The 25950-nt window shown below is 44.2% G+C and overlaps 1 protein-coding gene across 1 annotated transcript in view; it reads right to left on the bottom strand.

Annotated features, from left to right (window-relative positions):
- LOC110501999 (collagen alpha-1(IV) chain) overlaps positions 1-25950 on the bottom strand; it is a 60427-nt gene that overhangs the window by 10040 nt on the left and 24437 nt on the right. Inside the window, exons 2-32 of the mRNA XM_021579873.2 lie at positions 17045-17104; positions 14164-14253; positions 13913-13957; positions 13675-13719; positions 13490-13552; positions 13287-13340; positions 13047-13073; positions 12816-12890; positions 11260-11322; positions 11071-11106; positions 10890-10928; positions 10550-10645; positions 10274-10309; positions 10096-10155; positions 9965-10000; positions 9755-9799; positions 9593-9625; positions 7840-7900; positions 7665-7700; positions 7379-7525; positions 7116-7202; positions 6892-6975; positions 6585-6655; positions 5971-6162; positions 5689-5857; positions 5479-5571; positions 5169-5371; positions 4654-5086; positions 4343-4432; positions 4088-4240; positions 3862-3960 (exon numbers count right to left, since the gene is read on the bottom strand). Coding sequence (XP_021435548.2) covers positions 3862-3960; positions 4088-4240; positions 4343-4432; positions 4654-5086; positions 5169-5371; positions 5479-5571; positions 5689-5857; positions 5971-6162; positions 6585-6655; positions 6892-6975; positions 7116-7202; positions 7379-7525; positions 7665-7700; positions 7840-7900; positions 9593-9625; positions 9755-9799; positions 9965-10000; positions 10096-10155; positions 10274-10309; positions 10550-10645; positions 10890-10928; positions 11071-11106; positions 11260-11322; positions 12816-12890; positions 13047-13073; positions 13287-13340; positions 13490-13552; positions 13675-13719; positions 13913-13957; positions 14164-14253; positions 17045-17104 — 2821 coding nt within the window. The remainder of the gene's footprint in view (positions 1-3861; positions 3961-4087; positions 4241-4342; positions 4433-4653; positions 5087-5168; positions 5372-5478; positions 5572-5688; positions 5858-5970; positions 6163-6584; positions 6656-6891; positions 6976-7115; positions 7203-7378; positions 7526-7664; positions 7701-7839; positions 7901-9592; positions 9626-9754; positions 9800-9964; positions 10001-10095; positions 10156-10273; positions 10310-10549; positions 10646-10889; positions 10929-11070; positions 11107-11259; positions 11323-12815; positions 12891-13046; positions 13074-13286; positions 13341-13489; positions 13553-13674; positions 13720-13912; positions 13958-14163; positions 14254-17044; positions 17105-25950) is intronic.

Raw genomic sequence — 25950 nt, 5'->3', positions numbered from 1 at the left:
TCCTAACTTCCTTGAAAAGTTGCATATCACAGGGGCTATTCGATGCTAATGCAGAACGCCACAGGATGTTTTTGTGCCTGTCAAGGGCAGTCAGGTCTGGAGAGAACCAAAGGCTATAGCTGTTCCTGGTTCTATTTTTTTTAAATGGACATGCCATGGTGAGGAAGGCACTTTTAAAGAATAACCAGGCAAAAAAAAGGCCTGCTCGCTGATGTGTTTTAGGGAGCGTTTGACAGTGATGAGGGGTGGTTGTTTGACCGCAGACCCATTACGGATGCAGGCAATGAGGCAGTGATTGCTGAGATCCTGATTGAAAACAGCAGAGGTGTATTTGGAGGGCAAGTTGGTCAGGATGATATCTATGAGGGTGCCTGTGTTTACGGATTTGGGGGTTGTACCTGGTGGGTTTCCTTGACAATTTGTGTGAGATTGAGGGCATCTAGCTTAGATTGTAGGATGGCCGGGATGTTAAGCATGTCCCAGTTTAGGTCACCTAGCAGCACGAGCTCTGAAGATAGATTGGGGGCAATCAATTCACATATGGTGTCCAGGGCACAGCTGGGGGCAGAGGGTGGTCTATAACAAGCGGCAACGGTGAGAGACTTGTTTCTGGAAAGGTGGATTTTTTTAAGTAGAAGCTCAAATTGTTTGGGCACAGACCTGGATAGCCTGCAGAGCTCTGTCTTACTATCTCTGCAGTAGATTGCAACACCGCCCCCTTTGGCAGTTCTATCTTGTCAGAAAATGTTATAGTTAGGGATGAACATTTCTGGGGATTTGGTGGTCTTCCTAAGCCAGGATTCAGACACGGCTAGGACATCCGGGTTGGCAGTGTGCTAAAGCAGTGAATAAAACAAATTTAAGGAGGAGGCTTCTAATGTTAACATGCATGAAACCAAGGCTTTTAAAGTTACAGAAGTCAACAAATTAAATCATCTGGGGAATAGGAGTGGAGCTAGGCACTGCAGGGCCTGGGTTAACCTCTACATCACCAGAGGAACAGAGGAGGAGTAGGATAAGGGTACGGCTAAAGACTATACGAACTGGTCGTCTATTACATTTGGAACAGAGAGTAAATGGATCAGGTTTCTGGGCGCAATAGAATAGATTCAAGGCATAATGTACAGACAAATATATGGTAGGAAGAGAGTACATTGGAGGTAAACCTAGGCATTGAGTAATGATGAGAGAAATATTGTCTCTAGAGACATTTAAACAAGGTGATGTCACCGCATATGTGGGAGGTGGAACTAAATAGTTGGTTAAGGCATATTGAGCAGGGCTAGAGGCTCTACAGTGAAATAAGACAATCACTAACCAGGACAGCAATGGACAAGGCATATTGACATTAGGGAGAGGCATGCGTAGCCGAGTGATCATAGTGGTTCAGAGTGGCTGAGCTGGCTGGAGACACGGCGATTCAGACGGCTAGCAGGCCGGGGCTAGCTGGCCGGGGCTAGCAGGCCTTGGCTAGCAGGCCTTGGCTAGCAGGCCGGGGCTAGCAAGCTAGCAGAAGGGCCTTAGAGGGATGTCGCGACGGAGGAAAGTCTGTTTTAGCCTCCTCGTGCGTGTGTTAGACCGGTGATGAGTTGTGCCTGGTTATCTCCAGATATAATGCTTTGCATTCAGACCAAAGATTTCAATTTGGGTCTCATCAGACCACATTATCTTTTGACTCGGAGTCTTTCACATGCCTTTTTGTAAACTCCAGGCACGCTGTCATGCCTTTTTTCTCAGGAGTGGCTTCCATCTGACCACTCTCCCATAAAGTGCTGTAGAGACTAGAGGTCGACCGATTAATAGGAATGGCCGATTAATTAGGGCCAATTTCAAGTTATAACAATCGCAAATCGGTTTTTTTGGACACCGATTTTGACGATATTTTGTTTTTGTGGTTTACAGCTTTATTTAATCTTTATCTAACTAGGCAAGTCAGTTAAGAACACATTCTTATTTTCAATGACGGCCTAGGAACAGTGGGTTAACTGCCTCGTTCAGGGGCAGAACGACAGATTTTCATCTTGTCAGGTCGGAGGATCCAATCTTATAACCTTACAATTAACTAGTCCAACACAATAACCACCTGCCTCTCGTTGCACTCCACAAGGAGACTGACTGCCTGTTACGCGAATGCAGTAATCCAAGGGAAGTTGCTAGCTAGCATTAAACTTATCTTATAAAAATTTTAAAAATCAATCATAATCACTAGTTAACTATACATGGTTGATGATATTACTAGATATTATCTAGCATGTCATACATTGCGTATAATCTGACTGAGCATACAATTATCTAAGTATCTGACTGAGCGGTGGTAGGCAGAAGCAGGCGCGTAAACATTCATTCAAACAGCACTTTCGTGCGTTTTGCCAGCAGCTCTTCGTTGTCCGTCAAGCATTGCGCCTTTTATGACTTCAAGCTTATCAACTCCCGAGATGAGGCTGGTGTAATCGATGTGAAATGGCTAGCTAGTTAGCGCGCGCTAATAGCATTTCAAACGTCACTCGCTCGCTCTGAGCCTTGGAGTGGTTGTTTCCCTTGCTCTGCATGGGTAACGCTGCTTCGATGGTGGCTGTTGTCGTTGTGTTGCTGGTTCGAGCCCAGGGAGGATCGAGGAGAGGGACGGAAGCTATACTGTTACACTGGCAATACTAAAGTGCCTATAAGAACATCCAATAGTCAAAGGTTAATGAAATACAAATGGTATAGAGGGAAATAGTCCTATAATTCCTATAATAACTACAACCTAAAACTTCTTACCTGGGAATATTGAAGACTCATGTTAAAAGGAACCACCAGCTTTCATATGTTCTCATGTTCTGAGCAAGGAACTTAAACATGAGCTTTCTTACATGGCAAATGAACAGGCAGTTAACCCACTGTTCCCAGGCCGTCATTGAAAATAAGAATGTGTTCTTAACTGACTTGCCTGGTTAAATAAAGGTAAAATAAATAAAAAAAAATAAAAAAAAAAAAAATATTGCACTTTTACTTCTCCAACACTTTGTTTTTGCATTATTTAAACCAAATTGAACATGTTTAATTATTTATTTGAGGCTAAATTGATTTTATATTATATTAAGTTAAAATAAGTGTTCATTCAGTATTGTTGTAATTGTCATTATTACAAATAAATAAAAATCGTCCGATTAATCGGTATCGGCTTTTTTGGTCCGGTATCGGTATCGGCGTTGAAAAATCATAATCGGTCGACCTCTAGTAGAGACTGCTCTAGGCAGAGTCTGGGTGGTTCCATATTTTTCCCATGGACACCACTGTGCTCTTGGAAATGTTAAACACTAACACTAAATCACACATCTATCTTGCCGCTATACTGACAGTTTATTGGACTTGGTATAGTTTCTGCTCTGACATGCACTGTCAACTGTGGGACCTTATATAGACAGGTGTGTTTCTTTCTAAATCCTGTCCAAACATTTTAATTCACCCCAGGTGGACTCCAAGTTGTAGCGACATCTCAAGGATGATCAAAGGAAATTTGATGCACCTGAGCTCAATTTTGTCATAGCAAAGGGGTGTGAAAACTTATGTACATGAGATATTTCTGTATTTCATTTTTAATAGATTTGCTAAAATGTAAAAAAAAAAAAAACATGTTTTCACTTTGTCATTATGGGATATTGTGTGTAGATGGGTAAGACATTTTTTTTAAAAATACATTTTAAATTCGGGCTGTAACAACAAAATGTGGAATAAATCAAGAGTCATGAATTATTTCAGAAGGCAGTGTATACTGTATATTGTGCAAGACAAATACATACTTTCAGACTAGGTAGTATACAATTTTGGACCATTCCCGATAAACCGAGGGGTGGTGCGAAGCCTACGCAGGTGACTTACCTGGCTGACCAGGTGTACCGGGCTCTCCATCCTTTCCTGGCATACCAGGTACTCCAGGCTGTCCTGGATAACCCTTCTCTCCCGTGTATCCAGGGTCACCTAATGAGAAAAAGTGGGATTTAGCACAACTAAACTATTCACAGTGACGGTTTGAAAATACCATTTGAACTAATCATCTGACACAGACATACAGCGCAGTAGGATGGGCCATGTTCATGTTCTATACCTGGATCCCCGAGGTCTCCTTTCTCGCCCTTCATGTGCTCCATGTCAACGTCAGTCATGTTGCCAGCAGGGCCCTGGAGACCTGGCTCTCCCCTCTCTCCTTTGGGTCCATTCTCACCGAACTCCCCTCTTGGCCCAGAGATACCAGGGTCACCTGAGAGAAAGAAATTAGTTGTGAGAGATGTAATAGTATAGTGGTGTAAAACACACTGATTGGTATTCTAGAAGTGCAAATGCTGTAGTTCTACTGTCTCACCTCTCAGTCCTGGACTTCCAGGGTTCCCAGAAGGACCCTGATATCCTGGTGTTCCAGGTGTTCCCATGACTCCCATCTCTCCCTTGGGGCCTGGGAAACACACACATCAACAAATAAATGATAATCAAATGGAAAAAGATCTGAGTATTGAAGGTCAGAGCTTACAAAGTATTGAAGGTCAAAGCTTCTCAATTTCACCAAATGCTCTTTCAATTCAACAGCAATCAATACAGACTTGTCCAGTCAACAAGTGTCAATGTCCTTCAGTTACATCAGACCTCCTACACTGTTCTGAGGCATGTCAGTCTCACCTGCCCCCCCAGGGAATCCATCTCTGCCGGCGGGGCCTGGTCGTCCTGGAAACCCCTTAGAACCAGAAAGTCCAGGTAATCCTGAGTCTCCCTTCTCTCCCTGAGGGCCGGGCATGTCCAGACCAGGAGAGCCAGGCAAACCCTTATCACCCTTCACACCATCATGACCGAAGAGGCCAGACTCTCCAGGGGGTCCCATGGGTCCAGGGGCACCAGGTTCTCCTGCTCCAGGGGGTCCAGGGGGTCCAGTGCCACCATGCTGACCAGGGGGTCCGTGGTCACCTTTGATGCCCTGAGCTCCAGGTGGTCCTGTGTGTCCCTCTTGTCCGGGAATTCCAGGTAGACCAAGGTTGCCTTTCTCTCCAGGGAAACCTGTCACTCCGGCAGGACCCTGAGCACCTTTAGGTCCAGGTAGACCCCTACCTGGCTCACCCTAGAGAGGACAGTAGAAGATTGGTTGGTTGTGGAGTTTGAAACAACAGGAAGTGAAGCAAAGACACATATAAAACACCCACCTTTGGACCAGGTGTGCCTGATATTCCAGAGAAACCATCCTGTCCAGGTTTTCCAGGCTCTCCTGGCAACCCAGTGGCTCCTGGAGCTCCAGAATATCCTTTAGGTCCAGGTGGTCCTGAGAATCCAATGCCAGGTGCACCTGTGTCACCTTTCTGTCCTGGGAATCCTGGAATTCCTGGGTCTCCATGAGGTCCTCGGTCACCTGGGTAGGGATGGAGAAGATGTTCATGATGAGCTGTGCAGGGCCATGCAGGACCATAGCCTACCACAAGCTATACCAATACATATAAACACAAAGCTGCTCCTCACCTTGTAGTCCACGTATGCCAGATTCTCCTCGAGGTCCAGGGGTGCCCTGGGGTCCAGGTGAACTCACACCTTTTCCTGGTTCACCTTTCACTCCTGACACGTAGGGAGAGAGTAGATACACATGGTCATAGGCTCCTTATACATGTATGTATGTATGTATGTATGTATGTATGTATGCATCTATAGCTTCATCTGCAGCTGCACACCCACCTGGTTGTCCAGGGATTCCAGGTCGGCCTCCTTGGCCAGATGTACCCTTCTCTCCAGGCTCCCCCTGCCGGCCAAACCCTGGTACACCAGGAGGACCCCTCTCTCCTGGGGGTCCAGTGATCCCAGGTTCCCCATCTGGACCACGGTCCCCCTTGATGCCATCTTGGGCCTGTAGGCAGAGATCAGAGATAGAGAGGGATGAGTGACTACATCACTGCATGAGATGCTGCAAGCTTTAAAGTGATGGCTGAAACACACGCACGCATGTGTGCACACACTTACAGGTTCTCCTTTGGGTCCGGGCACGCCTGGTAGTCCAGCTTTCCCTGGCAGTCCATCCACACCTGGCAGTCCTCGTGTGCCCACGAAGCCAGACCCTCCTTTGTCACCCTTCAGCCCTGGAGCCACGTAGATATCGCCAGGCTCACCATGGGCTCCTGGAGCCCCGATCAACCCAGGAGTACCGTAATTACCCTGAGGAGAGGAGACAGCAGGATCAAATCAACAATCTATTTTATTAGAAAACTACTAGACAAACATACATAGCAATGACGTGTCAATACTGCACTATAAATTGTGCCTTCCTGTATTATACTTATGCTAAAAAAATTTAGTCTATTCTACTCAGCCATTTACTTTATGTTCATATTCTTGTCTTTTATTATTTCTAATTGCTGTTGCATTGTCGAGAAGGTACCTGGAAGTCAGCATTTCGTTGGACGGTGTATCCTGTACATACGACTAATACAACTTGAAATGTGAACGTCCTCTGACTACTTGTTACACACAAATAAGGATCTTGATCTTCATGGAGCTATAGTGACGCAACATTTCCACCGTAATGGTCGTCATCATGTTCTATTAGAGGAATGAGTAATGTGATGAAGATAACTCACGGGGCTTCCATCAGGCCCAGTAGGTCCAGGCAGGCCCGTGTCTCCTTTAGTGCCTGCTGCTCCAGGATATCCTACAGGAGACGAACCACACCTCTCAATCAAACACATCAACACCATCTCATAGGAAAGAGTGTGGAGGCGGATTAATATAGGCCCTTGGGTCAGGATCTTAACCTGAGATACAGGCTGAAGATGTGGAACTCAATCTTAGCGCCAATCACTTGTTGAAATCAATGGCACCAAACGGTTTCAATGCTGTACATGTAATCTCAATTTATGATTCATTCAATAGTGTGGGTCACCTCACCTTGCAGTCCTTTAGGCCCCTGTGGACCAGGGAGTCCAGGGGGCCCGAAGGCTTCACACTGCACACACGTGTCTCCCTGATCACCTGAAGGTACAACGCAATACAAGTTTACAGTATAGAAATAACAGGTAGGTGACGGCGTGGGATGAGATCACTCGCTAACAAAGTCAACTTCTCAACTGCACTATATGAAATGACCAAGTCTCACCATCTCCTCTCCTTACCTTTCTGTCCCAACTCCCCCTGTAGTCCTGGTGGGCCGGGGGGTCCGGGTGGTCCCTTCTCAAGGGCTGGATCACATGGCTCATCACCTATACAGAAAGCACAACACACACACACACACACACATACAGAGAGAGGTGGTAAAAGTGAGAGACATCTCAGGTAACACTCAGGCACTTAAAAGACTCCGGCGCTATATGTATAAATCAGCTACATGACTCCAGAATGACAAAGGTCACACTATGCATGTGTAAAGTGTACCTACCAGGAGGTCCAGGAGGACCAGGGGGTCCGACGGATCCATCTTGTCCAGGCTTTCCTGTGAGAGAGTCCCCATCTGCACCCCTGTCTCCCTTCTGACCAATCTCTCCTGGTTGGCCCTTCTCTCCGGGAGGTCCTTCAATAAGACTGCCTAAGATACACCACAGAGGAGGCACACAGTGAGGTTTGAGGATGTCAACTAACACACTACATGACAGAGAGGATGTCAAATATGACCAAGTTTCAAAGAATGCACTGATCACTTGATGGGTGTGTTTTTGTTCTCTTACCTGGTGGACCAAGGTCTCCTTGAAGACCAGGGAAACCTTTCAGACAGAGGAAAAATTGACAGTTGGTGGTACATAAGGCCTACATAGAACCTTAGTGTGCATTCTTCTATGGATGCTGGTGTGATAACATAAACAGTGTAGTTTTATAAAAGGGTGGTGGTGGGGTGCACGGTACCTCTTTCTCCTTGTAAGCCCGGGAGACCAGGGGGGCCGGGAGAGCCAGGAGCACTATCAACCTTAAAATCACAGAAAACAAAAATGTATACAAATACAAAATGTCCATCACCCTGCATACCAGACTCATATATTACTACACTATTTAAGAATAACGCTGATGCTCAGCACTCTGTTGGTCTCATTTCACTTTCAAAGATTGTATGGTGACATCTGGTGGTAGAAAAAGGGAATTGCACCTAAATATACCAAAGTTAGATAAACGTGCTTAATGGTCTCAGCACCTCTACAGAGAAAGCGAACAGAGCAGAGGTTCCTAAACTAGGGGTTGCCTGATATAAAAATGAAAATTGTTCAAATCTAAAAGTAAAAATTCAATGAGACAGCACCCTTATATTGTGGGAAAGTGCAGCACTTGACCATTGCCCTTGAATCATTACCACAGTGAATGGCTAAGCCTGCAATGCTATGAAACCACACACTATTGAAGATATTTTGATAGATAGAGGAACAGAAACTCACATCAATACATTTGTAAGATAACACTATGAAACTAAAAATTGATGCTAGCAATCAAGCTAGCAATCAAGACGAAACTGACTGAATGACTCAAACTCCCCACCATATGCTCTCCAAATGGACGTTAGCTGTGTGGGCCGAGACGCAGAGTGCTATAGTGACGAAAAAATGATTTCATGGGATAGAGTGGTGAGCTTTTGCAAAGATGGGGCTCCATCTATCACGGGACGGCAGGCAGGCCTCTTCACTCTAGTTATGTTCTCAACTGGCCTACCTTGAAGGCCAATAAAGGTTAAATAAAAAAAATGAATGGGTCTCCCTCTACCATATGGATGCATTGTATGATACACCCACTATATGGAGATATGGGATCAGAGAATGACAATGTTATATTTCATATTGAGTCTTGATGGTTATCGAGGGAGAGTGTTGGAAAGATTTTTCAAATTGAGAGAGGAACTGTAGTCATTCGCAATGGATGTGAAAAAATGGACTTTGTTGTCTTTCTGTGTAATGACAATAAAATGTGTATCTTTGCCTATGCAACGACATACAGTATTTGGGATACTGAACGAACTGAATGCAAGCATGCAGGGGAAATACAACAAAATTGTACAGATGAGTGACAGAATCAGCTAAATCCGTTTGACGGTGATCCTGGCTCAGTTGACATGCCGGTAAGTAAAATGGAACAGCTGATCTAGCTGTCATGTGACCGAATGCTGCAGGCAATAGATTCACGGGTCACTATGGAGACGTTTTGGTTCCTGACTCAAAGGGAATACGATGCATTAAAACTCATGGTACGCTGATTCAGTGCTCTCGTCTGCATTAAAAACAAATAGCGATCCAGGTTGGATGTGACAGGAGAGATGAGGTGCGACCACGCCCCCTGACCTTGAGAAGCTCAGATGCGACATGCACACCCATCTCATTAGTGATGGTGAGATAAAATAAATGATGTCAGACTAATATGCAATTGACTGTCATAGCCCCACCTTCAAAGTATATGATGGTGAGTTAAGAAGACAATCAGTTCCTCAGATCAGAAATACTGTTAGAATGTTTTACAATTGACTGCCTTAGCCATAATTAAAAAAGTAAACATGGGCTGTTAATTACATCATTTGTTTTCACATGGGTGGGGTCATGATCATTTTCAGATATCAAAATGGGGTCGTGGGCCAAACATGTTTGGGAACCACTGGTATACAGTATGCAGAGACAGTACTTACATATGCTGGAGGTCCTTTCTCTCCCTTTTCACCCTAGAACACAGAGAGATGTCAATTTTATTAGCCTCAGAACTGAAAGGTAAATCAGAGATCATTTATAATAAGCATATGACAGGTGTGTACATGTTTTGACAGGTACAGTATAAATGGTTGCGTAGTTACCGGTGTTCCATGGTATCCAGGGCCGCCAGGAAAGCCTCTCTCTCCCTGTATGACAACAGGCACATCACAATGATCAGGACAAAGACATCAAACAACTGAACTACTGAGACAAAACCCCAAGAGAGAGCGAGTGAAGGACAGTGACACAGAGAGAGAGAAATACAAGAGGGTGGAGTGAGAGACTAGGTGTATACGTGTATGACTATATACCTTAAATCCATTGTCGCCATCTTTGCCAGGTTTTCCCTGAAATCCAAGACACAGAAACTCAGTTCTTCCATGAAAGCAAATAATGTTGTTTTTCTTCAATAAAATATTGAAATGTGATCATCTTCACTCACCCTTGGTCCTGGTGGGCCTTGTTCACCCTTGACCCCGTTTAGATGGGGAATGCAAGAACCCTGCAGACAAAAATGGAAATTACATCAATGTTACTCATAGTGGCCATCAAAATATTTACTTCATGTACTGTAATGTCATTTCATGTAAGAACAAGTTGAAAAATACTAAAACACTCACTTTGTCTCCTCTGTCTCCTGTCTCGCCTCTCTGTCCCTGAAGGACAGATACAAACACCTTTAGTAAGGAGGCAGACCTACTTTCCCTTCATCCATTCATCAAACCATTCATCCATCCATCCATCCATCCACCCATCCATTGATACCCATAGATGTGTTAACAGAATGAGATGGAGGACATTCGTCAGTGGCCTATGCTCCATGAAGGATTCAAGGGCTTAGGTCAAAGTAAGTTGTCATCGTCCATTATTATAATTGATTATAAAGAGCTGGGTACCGGTGGTCCAGGGAGGAAATGAGTAACGGTATTTCCTCCCGCTTCCTGTGACGGGAGTCCAGGGGGGCCAGGGGGACCACGGAGCCCTTGTGCACCCTATCAGGAGAGGGAAATACCAAGGGTACGGATCAGAAACGGGAACAAAGAAAACTATATAGAGTGGAAAGGCAGAGGGCTTTGTCCTGGAAGAAGAGGAGGTAAAGGCAGAAAGGGACCAAATCTGTCCCTCAATGGTGAAGGAAGGATTTTAGAACTGTTTACAACTGATTTATTATGGCTAAATAATTGCTTATTAACTCTTTATAAAGTTGTTGTGAACATGAACGTGTGCGTGTTTCACCTTGTCTCCCTTCTCACTCTGGAATGACAGCCGGTCACCCTGGAGAGAAGGCCAACATCATTACTGAGGCAACTTATTGAACATCACAAATGAGAGCAATCTGATTGGATGAACGACAATATAGAGTACAATAGGTGGAAACTTTGGCCTATTATTAGAAGATAATTGACAACAAGCCTACCTTTTCTCCTGGGGGGCCAGGTATGCCAGGGAAACCCTAAAGGGAAAGAGGAATATAGTCTGTGTTCTAAAGACAATATGATCCTGAATGTTAACATTCTTCACAAAAGTAGTGAGAATAAGGTATCATAGAATTGGGTATCAAGTCTAAGTGATCCTGTGTTGGCCCAGTGTTAGAGTGGTCGCTCACTCTGGGTCCGTCTGATCCCTGGTTTCCTGGGGGGCCTTCGGGTCCTGAGGGGCCATTAGGTCCCTGTAGGAAAGAAAGGATGAATATTCTGTATAAACAAGTTGTTGTCAGGCACGCGCGCACACAAACAATCACAAGCACGCACACACATACAGTGCCTTCGGGAAGTACTCAGACCCCTTGACTTATTCCACATTTTGTTACGTTACAGCATTATTCTAAAATAAACTAAATAAATACAAATCCTCAGCAATCTACACACAATACCCCATTATGACAAAGCGAAAACAGGTTTTTAGAAATGTTTGCACATTTATTAATTATAAAAGACAGAAATACCTTATTTACATAAGTATTCAGACCCATTGCTATGAGACTTGAATCTGAGCTCAGGTGCATCCTGTTTCCATTGATCATCCTTGCAATGTTTCTGCAACTTGCGTACCAAAACATTTCTGCATTACTGAAGGTCCCCAAGAACACAAGTTAGGAACCACCAGGACTCTTCCTAGAGCCCGCCTCCCAGCTAAACTGAGCAATCGAGGGAGAAGGCACTTGGTCAGAGAGGTGACCAAGAACCCGATGGTCAGTCTGACAGAGCTCCAGAGTTCCTCTGTGGAGATGGGAGAAACTTCCAGGAGGACAACCATCTCTGCAGCACTCCACCAGTCAGTCCTTTATGGTAGAGTGGCCAGACGGAAGACACTCCTCAATAAAAGGCAAATGACAGCCAGCTTGGAGTTTGTCAAAAGGCACCTAAAGACTCTCAGACAATGAGAAACAAGATTCTCTGGTCTGATGAAACAAAGATTGAACTCTTTGTCCTGAATGCCAAACGTCACTTCTAGAGGAATCCTGGCACCATCCCTACGGTGAAGTGCGGTGGTGGCAGCATCATGCTGTGGGGATATTTTTCAGTGGGAGGGACTGGGAGACGATTCAGGATCAAGGCAAAGATGAACAGAGAAAAGTAGAGAGAGATCCTTGATGAAAACCTGCTCCAGAGCGCTCAGGACATCAGACTGGAGCGAAGGTTCGCCTTCCAACAGTACAATGAGCCTAAGCACACATCCAAGACAACCCAGGATTGGCTTCGGGACAAGTCTCTGAATGTCCTTGAGTGGCCCAGCCAGAGCCCGGACTTGAACATGATCAAACATCTCTGGAGAGACCTGAAAATAGCTGTTCAGCAACACTCCCCATCCAACCTGACAGAGCTTGAGAGGATCTGCAGAGGAAAATGGGAGAAACTCCCCAAATACAGGTGTGCCAAGCTTGTAGAGTCATACTCAATAAGACTTGATGCTGTAATTGATTGCAAAGGTGCTTCAACAAAGTACTGAGTAAAGGGTCTGAATACTTATGTAAATGTGATATTTCAGTTTTAGATTTTTTATAAATGTATAAAATCCTGTTTTTGCTTTGTCATTATGGGCTATTGTGTGTAGATTGATAAGGGGAAAAACAATCTAATAAATTTTAGATTAAGGCTGTAACTTAACAAAATGTGGAAAAGGTCAAGGGGTCTGAAAACTTTCTGAAGGCACTGTACGTACCGGTAAACCAGGTGTTCCAGGGAATCCTTTATCTCCTTTCAGTGGGATGATTCCTAAAACACCACCTGGGTCTCCCTGAGAGAGACAGACAGAGACAGGTTAGAGACTGATACACTACACACAGGGCCCATCAACAATGTTTTAGTAGATGTCTTATGATGCTTCCATACCTTTCAACACTGAAATGTACATACTTTATTTAGGATGTAAAAGTCCTCGGTTTTAACTTACTTTCATTCCCATTAGCCCAGGGATACCCTGAGGAGAGAGATAGAGTTGTAGATCTCGCCCGATTGAATGATAAACACATTTTATTAAGAGCTTGTTATAACATCTTTCAGTCTAGTGCCTTTTGTTTCGTTAATTGATTTAGGTCTAGTATGAAATACTGGTCTAAGGTGAAGTCTGTGGCAGCGTTGAAGTAAACACTGTGTGACCATGTTGGTAATGTTGATGGGGCAGAGCGCTTACAGGAGGACCCTGTAGACCAGGGAACCCAGGCTGTCCATCTGTCCCTCGATCTCCCTGGAACACAGACAAGAGACATCAGTTCACACTGAAGACAGGGTTGAGACAGCATGGTTAGGTAGAAGTGCATAAATAACAGGAATTATTAAGTCAGTTTCTACACAGGTGTGTAACAGCAGAGAGTTGATACCAAACAAATGACTCACCTTTGTTCCGTTGCACCCTGGGATACCTGACGATCCAGGGGGGCCGTCTTGTCCGGGGATACCCTGTGGGGGAGAGGCAGTACACACAAGGACAGGTAAGACATTTGTGAGGTAGGACACATGGCCTAAACAGTCAAAACTACTTGCATGTGAAGTTATGGTTTACAGGAATTAACAGAACGTACCGGTAGCCCTGGATTTCCTGGGAAGCCTGACAAACCATTAGATCCCTGCAAGACATCACAACACAGTCTTTATATTTGAGCCATTGCATTCCAATAAGAAGGCAGAATCACATAAATCCAGTAATATGAAGTTATAAGCTGTTCAAGGTAGTCCAGACAAAAGCCAATATGCTGTAAGAAAGTAAAAACTGGTTTCTAGACTAGGAGAGGTCTGCTCTGATAGCGTTATTGTACTTACACGTGTTCCTTTCATTCCAGGAGTTCCAGACTCGCCATATTCTCCCTGGGAAGAGACAAGTGACATGGATGTGACATTAAGACAACATGGAAGTGACATAACACATTTTTTTTGTAAATAAAATGATGAATGCGTATGTGTTATACATGCATGTAATATAAGCATAGTAAATCACATTATACTGTCCCAAGTAAGGTCTCCTGGTGGGTTGGGGAAACTCTGAAGGGATGTGGTCTGGAGCTGACACTCACCTTAGGGCCCATCGGCCCGGCGGGCCCCTCGTTGCCCTGCATGCCCGGGAACCCCATGTTGCCTTGGAGACCAGGAAACCCCCGCTCACCCTACAGAACACACAAAGCAGGTTGAACAGATTCGAATTAAGTTAACCGAATAGATGCTGATCTATGTTTTTCAGAATCATGGTTGAGTTTAGGGTTTAAGTAAGGTAAGCTGATCCTAGATCTGTGCCTACAGGCAAGTGGGGTTAAACAAATTATGATTAGAAAAATATATGAAGGGGATTGATGAGACAGCAGCAGCTTGTCAGTAGTGATGGCTTCATGTGTTCCTTCTATCTGCCACTAGATGAAGCTACTGTTCTTTCACGGGGCCATGTAGTCTGCCCTCACCCATTGAACACTGAACAAAAATATAAACGCAACATGTAAAGCGTTGGTCCCATGTTTCATGAGCTGAAATAAAAGATCCCTGAAATTATCCATACACACCAAAAGCTTTTATCATCACACAACGCCACAGATATCTCAAGTTTTGATGGCGCGTGCAATTGGAATGCTGACTGCGGGAATGTCCACCAGAGCTGTTGCTAGATAAATTAAATTTTAATTTCTCTACTATAAGCCGCTTCCAACGTCCTTTTAGATTATTTAGCAGTACGCCCAACCGGCCTTACAACCGCAGACCATGGGTGTATGGCATTATGCGGGCGAGCAGTTTGCTGATGTCAACGCTGTGAACACAGTGCACCATGGTGGCAGTAGGGTTTATGGTATGGACAGGCGTAAGCTACGGACACCAAACACAATGGCATTTTATCAACGGCAATTTGAATGCAATACCGTGACGAGATCCTGAGTCCCATTGTCGTGCCATTCGTCCTCTGCCATCACCTAGTGTTTCAGCATGGCCCCATGTTGCAAGGATATGTACACAATTCCTGGAAGCTGAAAATGTCACAGTTCTGCCATGGCCTGTATAGTAACCAGATTTGCCACCGATTGAGCATGTTAAGGATGCTCTGGATCGACGTGTATGACAGTGTGTTCCAGTTCCCGCCAATAACCAATAACCAGCAACTTCGCACAGCCATTGAAGAGGAGTGGGACAACATTACACAGGCTACAATCAACAGCCTGATCAACTCTATGTGAAGGAGATGTGCCGTGCTGCATGAGGCAAATGTTAGTCACACGAGGTAGTGACTGGTTTTCGGATCCACGCCCATACCTATTTTTTAAGGTATCTGTGACATATATGTATTCCCAGTCATATGAAATCCATAGATTAGGGCCTCATGAATTGATTTTAATTGACTTATTTCCTTATATGAATTGTAACAGTATAATCTTTTAAATTGTTGCATATATATTTTTGTTAAAAGTACATTTTCTGCTGCCAAGAGTGAGAGAGAGGGATCTAGAGGAGGTGGGTGAGGAGTGGAAAAGCAGTGTTTTTTGGAGCCCTTTTTTCTGTGGGTGTTTCTGACTGTCTTACTCTCTTGACCTCCTGCCTTTCTATTTTCTCTCCCATATCCCTCCATTTCTAAAGCTCACACGGGGTTTGAAGTTGAACATTAAATTCTGGGCCATGAGAACCAGGACACGGGCCAGTCGCCAAGGGAAGAGAACTCCGATCGTGGGCGGCAGGAAGTCACATCATCACAGCGAAACTATGCAGGGAGAATTAAAACAGCGGTTGGTTTGCCAGGCTTCAACACCTTTCAAAAGACAGACAGACATGAGGTATGACTTCACCAGGCTCAGTCTGTCAGACAGTCAGTAAAGGCCTGGGTCCAGAGAACACACAGCTCCTCTGTGGTATGTCTGTGTGGCTACTGTTTCTAAAACAGTGAGTCATCTTGAGAGCTTAAGGCTACACATGCAGAGTAGATAAGACACTGTTGCTAGGCTCTAATGTGAGTCAATACATGCAGTAACAGCTACATAATAGTTTTTTTTTGAATCCCTGAGAGGGTGGAGATGGAACTGAGTGTGTCATTGTTACTTTGAGATAAGACAGGCAGTGTGCAGACTTTGTCTTCAAGTGTCTTAGAAACTTCTAACCACAATTTTAAACCACTGATTGCTGGATGTACTGTAACAGTGTGATACTCTTTCAAAAGCGAGTGGGAGATTGTTCGGTCCGGTGGGAATGCGGCCTCAGCCCAGCTGTATGTCTGGACATGCTCTAATTCCGCCTGATTCCTGCTCCGTGTCTGTCTTCCGTTTCGCCGTTTTCCACCAAGGACTAGACTGACCTGCCTCGACTCAGACTATACCTAGCATAGTAAATGTACAGCTGTGACACACAAATGAGTATAATATGTTAAGTTGGGTATGGTTACATAAGGCAGGAGGTTGCTTACGCCAAAAACTAAAGGAATTAAGTAGGTCGGGAGGATGGTGGCCTATGACATGGGGAGAACGCAAACATCTAGGAACCCAAAAAGTAGCATGTTCAATTTTTCTGCATTTTAACTTTAACTACTTACTACTTTTTAGCTACTTTGCAACTACTTAGCATGTTAGCTAACCCTTCCTCTAACCCTAACCCGTAACTACTAGCCTCGCTGAGGTTTGAGGTTAGCCACCTAACTGAGGTTAGCCACCTAACTCCACCTAACTGAGGTTAGCCACCTAACTGAGGTTAGCCACCTAGCTAAGTGTAATTCGTAACATATCATACGAAATGAATGATGGACATCCAAAAATGTATACATACTGTACCATAAGAAACGTCCCTTTCGCCACTTTGTGCCTAACAGGGATTGTGGAATCTGTAGTTTGTAGGTGGGAATCTCAGGATGAGTGAGTTAGTGAAAGAGATATGGTGTGAAGAAAACAAGAGCGTGAGAGAGCAATGTGACAATGGAGTGATGGACAGAATGCTTACCTTTTCTCCTTTTACTCCACTGCAGTCACATTTTCCTCCGCACGATGACCCAGAACACCCCTACAGAGAGAGAGAAATTAGCAATCAATCTACTTTACAGTAAACGGCATTAGTGATCAATAGACTGAGACTGAGACCATTTTACACCACTAGAGGGCAACATAATCCTCCCCATCTGATCACCCCTAGTTTTCCAACGCTCTCTGCATTATTTTACAGCATTTAGCTATCCTGCCAGTGGGAACACTGACACTAACATAAACACACACACAACATAAACCAAAATCATTCATTTGATCAGATCAAATGATAAGAAAGGCAATAGTGGTGGTAACTGTTGTCATTTGCTTTGCAGCTTTGGGGCAGCTCTCCTACAGCAACCCTACCAGGCAGTTACCCACATGACAGTTTACCAGCTGGCCTCACTACTCTCTCAGCCCTCTCTCCCTCTTACTCTCGCCATGGACTAGAGCCTGAGAACTGGCCTGTACCCCATCTCTGCTCTCTTCCCTCCATTATCCACCTGTTCTTTCACTCACGTTTGAGGCGTGCTGCCAGAGCCCTGTCAGGCAGAGCAGGCTGGAGTATATCTGAGACTGGGCTAACACTGAGGACAGGGCTAAGGAGCACACCGCCATGTGAGTGACACTCCCAAGAAGCACACACACATATACATGTGTGACTAACCCTAAGTAACCCCTACAGAGCACAGTCGTAGAACCCCAAACATACAGTACACACATACAAGGGGCTCCAGAGTGGCACAGTGGTCTAAGGCACTACATCTCAGTGCAAGATGCATCACTACAGTCCCTGGTTTGAATCCAGGCTGTGTCACATCCGGCCGTGATTGGGAGTCCCATAGGGCGGCGCACAATTGGCCCAGCGTCGTCCGGGTTTGGCCGGGGTAGGCTGTCATTGTAAATAAAAATTTCTCCATCATCTACCCTCACTTCCTTTCACAATTCCCCGTTCACTCCCCACTCTCTCTCACACACACACACCCTGCCTCCACTCCAACTCAAGTCCAGGCTAAGTGGATCAATGTGTACTTGCTGCTGCTGATCTGAGAACCCTGGTAAACATGGGTATCAGTCACCCTCTAAAACTCAAACCAGATTGGATCTCCATCCTGCTATCTTCATCGTCACTTCAGGCCCCACCTGCATTCACTGTACATGTTGACTTGCTGCAGGCCACACCTCTCTTCTTCATACAATCTCTCTTTCGCCACTTCTTTCTTGCTCTTTCTCTTTTCCTCACTCTGTAACAGTGTTGCTTCCGTCCCTCTCCTTGCTCACACCTGGATTTGAACCACGGACCCTCTGAACACATCGACAACAGTCACCCACAAAGAATTGTCACCTATCGCTCCACAAAAGCCGCAGCCCGTGCAAAGCAATGGAAACTCAGAGCGAGTGACGTCACCGATTAAAACGTAACTAGCTTGCACCGCTAACTAGCTAGCCATTTTACACCAGTTACCTAACTTTCCTATTGTTTTTATAGAGATTTGACTAGATGTCCTTCGAATGTGCTGGAGGAATAGTCAATTAACATGGTAGAGTGAGTGCCTGCCTTGCGAGAGCAAGATTACCGACTGTATGAACCATCTACGTACTTGTTACTTGTTATGGTAAAATCTTCTAGCTCACACCAGTATGGCTTCAGATGTACATGACCTTTTACTGGTCATTATTTTGACAAATCCCCATGATTGTTAGATACTGTAAGCCAAGAAGAGTTGAAACTGACATTTGTGACAGTGATTTCAGTGATCAATGTCCATGTGTTGTTCTCTCTGTTTCCCTCCGCCTCCAATGCTCTCTCTTTTCTGTTCTCTCTCTATCTCCTTCCCTCCATCCTCCTGTTAGATAAAACCTCTTTCTCTGATCAAACATTCCAGCAGGCTCTTTGCATGACTGAGATACCCCCAACCCTCTAACCCAGAACACACTGACACGCATGATGTGGTAATGTTTCCACACGTGTGTGTGTCATCTCCTGTCTATGTTCTCACTCTGCCATTCTGCGATGTCTATCACACACTCTCTAACCACAACATGCTGATGTAACAGGATATCAAAGCAAGAGTAGACTATTTTTAGATGTCCCTTTTTGCTTTCTTTCTCAGTCTGTTTTGCATCTCACTAAACCAAAACACCAGATTGGCGAGATAGCAGGCAGACTGAACTGACATCCATACAAAAACAGATTTGTAGTTAATGACCTGTGCTGCTAGAGAGAGAGAGAGAGAGACTGTCCACAGGGCACAGACGTCAATTCAACATCTATGCCATGTTGGTTCAACCAGTGGGTGGGGTGGTTGAGTATCTGGTCCTATGTGAAAAAGGGATCGTAAAAGGGCGTTATCACCTGGTTTCCCAAGTCTATAGGGCTATGGGGACTATCAGTAATAACAGAGAGCAGTAAAATGTATAAAACATCTCTCTGTGCATGTGTGAGTATGTATGTGTGAGGGTTTCTCTCCACTAGTTCACATACTGGACCAATAGGCCATGACAGCAGAATTAAATCAGTGTGAAAATGATGAGAACAGAGAGGATGAGGAATGAAATGATTGTGAAAGTACAGGGTAGGAGGTGAGGATGATGTATGAGTCTTGACTTGGCTGTAGTGAAGCCATTTTCCCAGAACGGTTGCATACTCAAACACTAAACAGATTCCAAAACAGATTTCAGATTCCAAACAGACTTCAAAAGAAAATAACCTACAGTGGTGGGGAGAGATTCCTGGGTGTTGAGTGGAAGGTATTGAGTTTCTGAGTAACCAGTACACAATGGTCATGGCCAAAATCTGGCTTTCCTACTACTTACTTAAACTGCATACTGTGTACTAATCATACTCCATACTTTTTTAGAACATATTGTTTAGTAAAAGCAAATGTAGTAAGCTACAATTAACAGCATACGAGACTACTGAGAATGCCTCATCTAATGCGGAATTGCGTTGATTCCCATCATTCGTTCATTTTGGTACAGTGCGACACACCTGGGTCTCGGAATACGATTCTATTACTCAATAGTGTGTACAGAATTCTATTAGGTGAAAAGCCTAAATGAGTGTGACATCCTAGCATGTAAAGCATACTACATTTTCTAAATTTCACATACTATATACCCAAAATGCCTACTATTTAGAACCAAGTAGGGGTATTCAGACGCTGCCAATGGCCTGGGTCTGGTGTAGGTACAATAACCACCTCAACATAAACCTCACAAGTCAGTGTAAGCGTGGTTGTGTATCATTTGTATGCTTGTGTGTCTGCCTGTCAAATCTGTCCAAAATGATTTGTATTGTGTATATTTTTGCCAGAAGACCTGCAGGTGCTTATGTGCAATTTTGCATGTGCGTGTGTTTGCTTGTCAGTGTATGTATGCGTGTGTAATTGTGGGCGTGAGTGTTTAATCCATGGCCATGCTGCACAGGGCCCATGGGCTCCATTATTTGTTTAGAAACCGACAGATAGCATCTCAGAGTGCCAGCAGATGAGTGAAGGGAAAGAGAAGGAGAGGAAAGAGTAAAAAAAAGGGAGAAAGGAGGAGAGAGACCAATTACCAGAGCTCAGAGTGCGAGAGCGAAGGTCAGTTCAGAAGGAAGGGACTGTGATAGGACCAGAGGTAGAAATATCTACAAGCTTTGTGTGTATGCAAGTGGGGGGATTCGACCATTTGGCCATAAATCTCACAGTAGGCTCAATCCCAAGAGCTCAGCCAGTTCAACACTTTCCTACTAGTTTGTCTGAAGTCATCATTGGTTTGTCTAATGTCACTACTCAGAAAGTAAAGCTCTTCTTAGAAACTCCCTATACTGAGGAGAGAGGTAATGTTTAGACTCTAGATTAGAGGACTGAGGCCGGGGGAAGAGTGGATTGATACTAGGGGGTCTGACAGCCATATAAACAGTCATTATATGAAAGAGGATGAGAGTACGAGAGAGTTACGTAACTGTATATGTCCATAATCACCTTGGCAGAGATAAGCATACAGACCTGCGGATGGATGTTCACATAGAGCCTGATCATCACTTCTCAGTGACCACGCCTGATTGACTGGCCGACTGACCATATGCCTCAAATCAAGACAACCCTAAAATAGCTCTAAACATGCTGGAAGACTGATTTTCTGAAGGACTCTCCAACTCAATTACTGTAGAGGCCTAGCTAGAGAGACATACACAGAGAAAGAGAGAGAGAGAGAGAGAGAGCATGTTTTCCCTCCCCTAGCAGCAAGACTTTCCCTGAAATCCTAAGGCTAAGACAAACAGGGTTCTTCTCACTGTGAAATTCTGAGGGTATTTCTGTACAAATATGCCCTTTACTGTAACATGCCATCTACACTCTGTTCTCCTTCTCCCTGTTACAGACAAGCAGTGGAACAAGCTGTGATCAGACACAGATCTGGTCAAAACATCTACACTAGGAAAAGAGTCCAATCGCAAGGGTTTGTTTCCATGGTGATTTTGCTATGAAAAAGCAGCATGACTTTTTCCTCCCTGTGTGGGAAAGACCATTTTGGCTGGTATCACTTTTAATAGCTCACAAGGTTGCTGCCATGTCCTATGATGGTGAGCTGAGAGTTAGGAAAGCAGTACTGTTGTTCACCAGATGGGGGCAGAAACATGACTTGGCTTGAAGCCTTTGAAACTGCGGTGCGCTCACCTTTGATACTGTAGGTTAACCTACTGGCACTTTCCTGAATGGTCTGTATAGTGTTTATGAGCGTGTCTAAATAAGTGTGTACTGTAAATAGGTGTGTCAGACGCGTCATCAACACATGCATATCTAACCTATAGGTCAGGTATGTCTAATGTCCTGAAGCAACCTTTGGAGCTTACAGCCACATTTCTGTAGTATAGCACAACATTGCCTTCATAGCTGCCCACCACTGATTGATGCACCCCACAAACCCCCAGTCTATCCCAAAAACCCTCAGCGGCTGACTTCAACCCATGCATGGCATGTGGGAGAATCAGTCCCTCATTCCAAGACCTCTCTCCCTAAAATGTTGCTGCAATAGCCTGAAGTGCATGTGCATTAGAGGTCGACCGATTAAATAGGGCCGATTTTAAGTTTTCATAACAATCGGAAATCGGTATATATATATATATTTGCACCTTTATTTAACTAGGCAAGTCAGTTAAGAACACATTCTTATTTTCAATGACGGCCTAGGAACGGTGGGTTAACTGCCTCATTCAGGGGCAGAACGTCACCTTGTCAGCTCGGGGGATCCAATCTTGCAACCTTACAGTTAACTAGTGCTTGTGCACTCCACAAGGAGACTGTTACGCGGATGCAGTAAGCCAAGGTAAGTTGCTAGCTAGCATTAAACTTATCGTATAAAAAAAAATCAATCATAATCACTAGTTAACTACACATGGTTGATGATATTACTAGATATTATTTAGCGTGTCCTGCGTAGCATATAATCTGACTGAGCATACAAGTATCTAAGTATGTGACTGAGTGGTGGGTAGGCAGAAGCAGGCATGTAAACATTCATTCAAACAGCACTTTCGTGCGTTGTGCATCAAGCATTGCGCTGTTTATAACTTCAAGCCTATCAACTCCCGAGATGAGGCTGGTGTAACCGAAGTGAAAAGGCTAGCTAGTTAGCACCGCAAATAGCGTTTCAAACGCTACTTGCTCTACATGGGTAACGCTGCTTCGAGGGTGGCTGTTGTTGTTGTGTTCCTGGTTCGAGCCCAGGGAGGAGAGGGACGGAAGCTATACTGTTACACTGGCAATACTAAAGTGCCTATAAGAACATCCAATAGTCAAAGGTTAATGAAATACAAATGGTATTGAGGGAAATAGTCCTATAATTCCTATAATAACTACAACCTAAAACGTCTTACCTGGGAATATTGAAGACTCATGTTAAAGGAACCACCAGCTTTCATATGTTCTCATGTTCTGAGCAAGGAACTTAACCGTTAGCTTTCTTACATGGCACATATCGCACATTTACTTCTCCAACACTTTGTTTTTGCATTATTTAAACCAAATTGAACATGTTTCATTATTTATTTGAGGCTAAATTTATTTTATTGATGTATTATATTAAGTTAAAATAAGGGTTCATTCAGTATTGTTGTAATTGTCATTATTACAAATAAATAAATAAAAATTGGCCGATTTATAATCGGCAATGGCTTTTTTGGTCCTCCAATAATCGGTATCTGCGTTGAAAAATCATAATCGGTCGACCTCTAATGTGCACACACAACACACACACACACACAGTGATTGTGAACCTGCAGTATAGACAATCAGACCACTGCTTAGCTTTTTATTGAATGAGATACAATGGTAGACAGTCATAACAATGTTTTGTGTCTGGCTTGAAGGTATTTCCTCTGTCCTACCACAGAAAGTACATAAGATCTCACTCATTCATAAACATGGCTCTCCTCCTTACCTCCTCAGCTGGAATGAAGAGGAATGGCTATGGGTATTATCTCAACTGCTCATATCAGGAAGTCAGAATGTGGAAGAAGACTGCTTGTTGTTGTTTTCAGAAACTAAAACAAAAGTCTTCCTGCTCCGAGTGTGTGTCTGGTCAGCCTCAGAATGCATACAAGCACTGACATTAGCATTTTCTCCTGAAAGATGGAGGAAAAAGGGGAAAGGAGAGAGACGAGGGCAGAGAAGGGGATGGGGTCTTCCTTACTTCCTTTCCCACAGATACAGATTTCACTGAGGGGAAAACCATGGAGATAACTTAACTCTCCTTTCTCCGGACCCAGGGGTGGTTTGTGTATTCATTGTAGTTTCAACTGCAGTATTATTAGAATTAGCAAAGTAGACAGCTTACACTGTGTTTGAACACACAACCTATGGAGCATCCAATTGGACCATTCGATCATCACAAGATTAGCCTGTTGCGCTAAATACCCTTTAAACAGAGGATAATGAGTTACAGGAAGGTTGTGCAACTATCTGGTTTGTTCCCCCTGTCTCTACTGAGTTGTGAGATGTTATAATGGGCCATAATGACCTCTGATGTAGTCTGGCTCCTTTTCCCACAGCTAGGATGATAACCGTTGCAAAATATTGTATCACTGAAGATACCTCTACCAAATGCCTGGATGCACTTGGGTATATCTGAAATATTCAAAGTGGATTCCTTTTCCACACAGCAAATTCTCCAGTGTTAAATTTAACACTGGGCCAGTGTCTATATGGGTCCACACTTTTGAGTGTTCAATTAACACTGTGCTTAGTGCTGACACTGTTAGACGGTTAGTGTTAGGGAATTAACATGTTCAGTGTTATGCAATAATGCCTTTTTCTTCTTTGTGTGCATTTCCGGCAGACTAGACGCCGTGTTGCGTATTGCTGCCTTTCACAGGTCGGAGTGTGGATAGCACATTTTGGTCACAAAAAAAAGGGGAAAGAAAATTTCACCACCATCTAACCGTGCACCTATACACTATCCCCAAAAACCCACCACCCCATTCCACTACAGGAAGGTTGTGCAACTATCTGGTTTGTTCCCCCTGTCTCAACTATCTGGTTTGTTCCCCCTGTCTCTACTGAGTTGTGAGATGTTATAATGGGCCATAATGACCTCTGATGTAGTCTGGCTCCTTTTCCCACAGCTAGGATGATAACCGTTGCAAAATATTGTATCACTGAAGATACCTCTACCAAATGCCTGGATGCACTTGGGTATATCTGAAATATTCAAAGTGGATTCCTTTTCCACACAGCAAATTCTCCAGTGTTAAATTTAACACTGGGCCAGTGTCTATATGGGTCCACACTTTTGAGTGTTCAATTAACACTGTGCTTAGTGCTGACACTGTTAGACGGTTAGTGTTAGGGAATTAACATGTTCAGTGTTATGCAATAATGCCTTTTTCTTCTTTGTGTGCATTTCCGGCAGACTAGACGCCGTGTTGCGTATTGCTGCCTTTCACAGGTCGGAGTGTGGATAGCACATTTTGGTCACAAAAAAAAGGGGAAAGAAAATTTCACCACCATCTAACCGTGCACCTATACACTATCCCCAAAAACCCACCACCCCATTCCACTACGTTGGCCCTAAACAATCCTACACCAGGCCATCTTATTGTAGATATTCTGCATTAAAATCTCTCATACCCAAATATTTCTCTGCTGCTGCAACTACCACATCTATCTTCTGTGACTTCCGCTCCATCGGCTCAGTGCAGTTGATCAGGCCAACTCACTAGAGGGCTCCCAGTCGAATTCTCACCCTTGGGCTATCCTCTATTCTCTTCACTGCCTCAGCATAGGAAACGTTCTGCCTCTAGAAATCTGTCCCTTTCTCACAGAGTTCACACACAGTGCTATCTCTATCCCAACTGTACACTCCCTCTAACCAAGACTTCCTGCACATTTCTCACATCTGGAATCTCCCTTCTACACACTGCTGCGACATATCCGAATCCTGTAAGAATATAGAGACGGGACACCATAGTGTTAACTTACTAAACAGTTTCCTAAAAATAACACCGGATATCATTCCAGAGCATTATGGGTAGTGTAGTACATCATGCTACATCTCCTCCTTTTAGCTCAGCACTGTTCTGTTCTCATGTGAACTGTTCCTTTTCTGAGGATACTGAACTTAGGTTTCTTTTAAGTTTTTACAAGTCCAGCCTTTCTAGAGCTTTTGAAACCCTGCCTGATCTAGTGAAAGCACTGGGGGATCACCAGTAGGACAGAGGTGAATTCTATTACTCCTGAATACGCCCATGTCAGTCTCTACCAAATAGGATCTCCGTGTTGGGGCTGTTCTCAGAACTGATCCTGGAGTTTGTTCTGTAGTGATCCAAACTTCCTGTCCAGATGTGAGTTCTGGTAGTGATCTTGAGCGGTGGTGATGGTTGTAGTCCTTTGCTTTCTTCCCCCT

The sequence above is a fragment of the Oncorhynchus mykiss genome, chromosome 22 (assembly GCF_013265735.2).
Source record: "Oncorhynchus mykiss isolate Arlee chromosome 22, USDA_OmykA_1.1, whole genome shotgun sequence".
In the NCBI taxonomy this organism is placed as follows: Eukaryota; Metazoa; Chordata; class Actinopteri; order Salmoniformes; family Salmonidae; genus Oncorhynchus; species Oncorhynchus mykiss.
The sequence above is the reverse complement of the archived record's forward strand: the minus strand, read 5'-3'. Positions and strand labels throughout refer to the sequence as shown.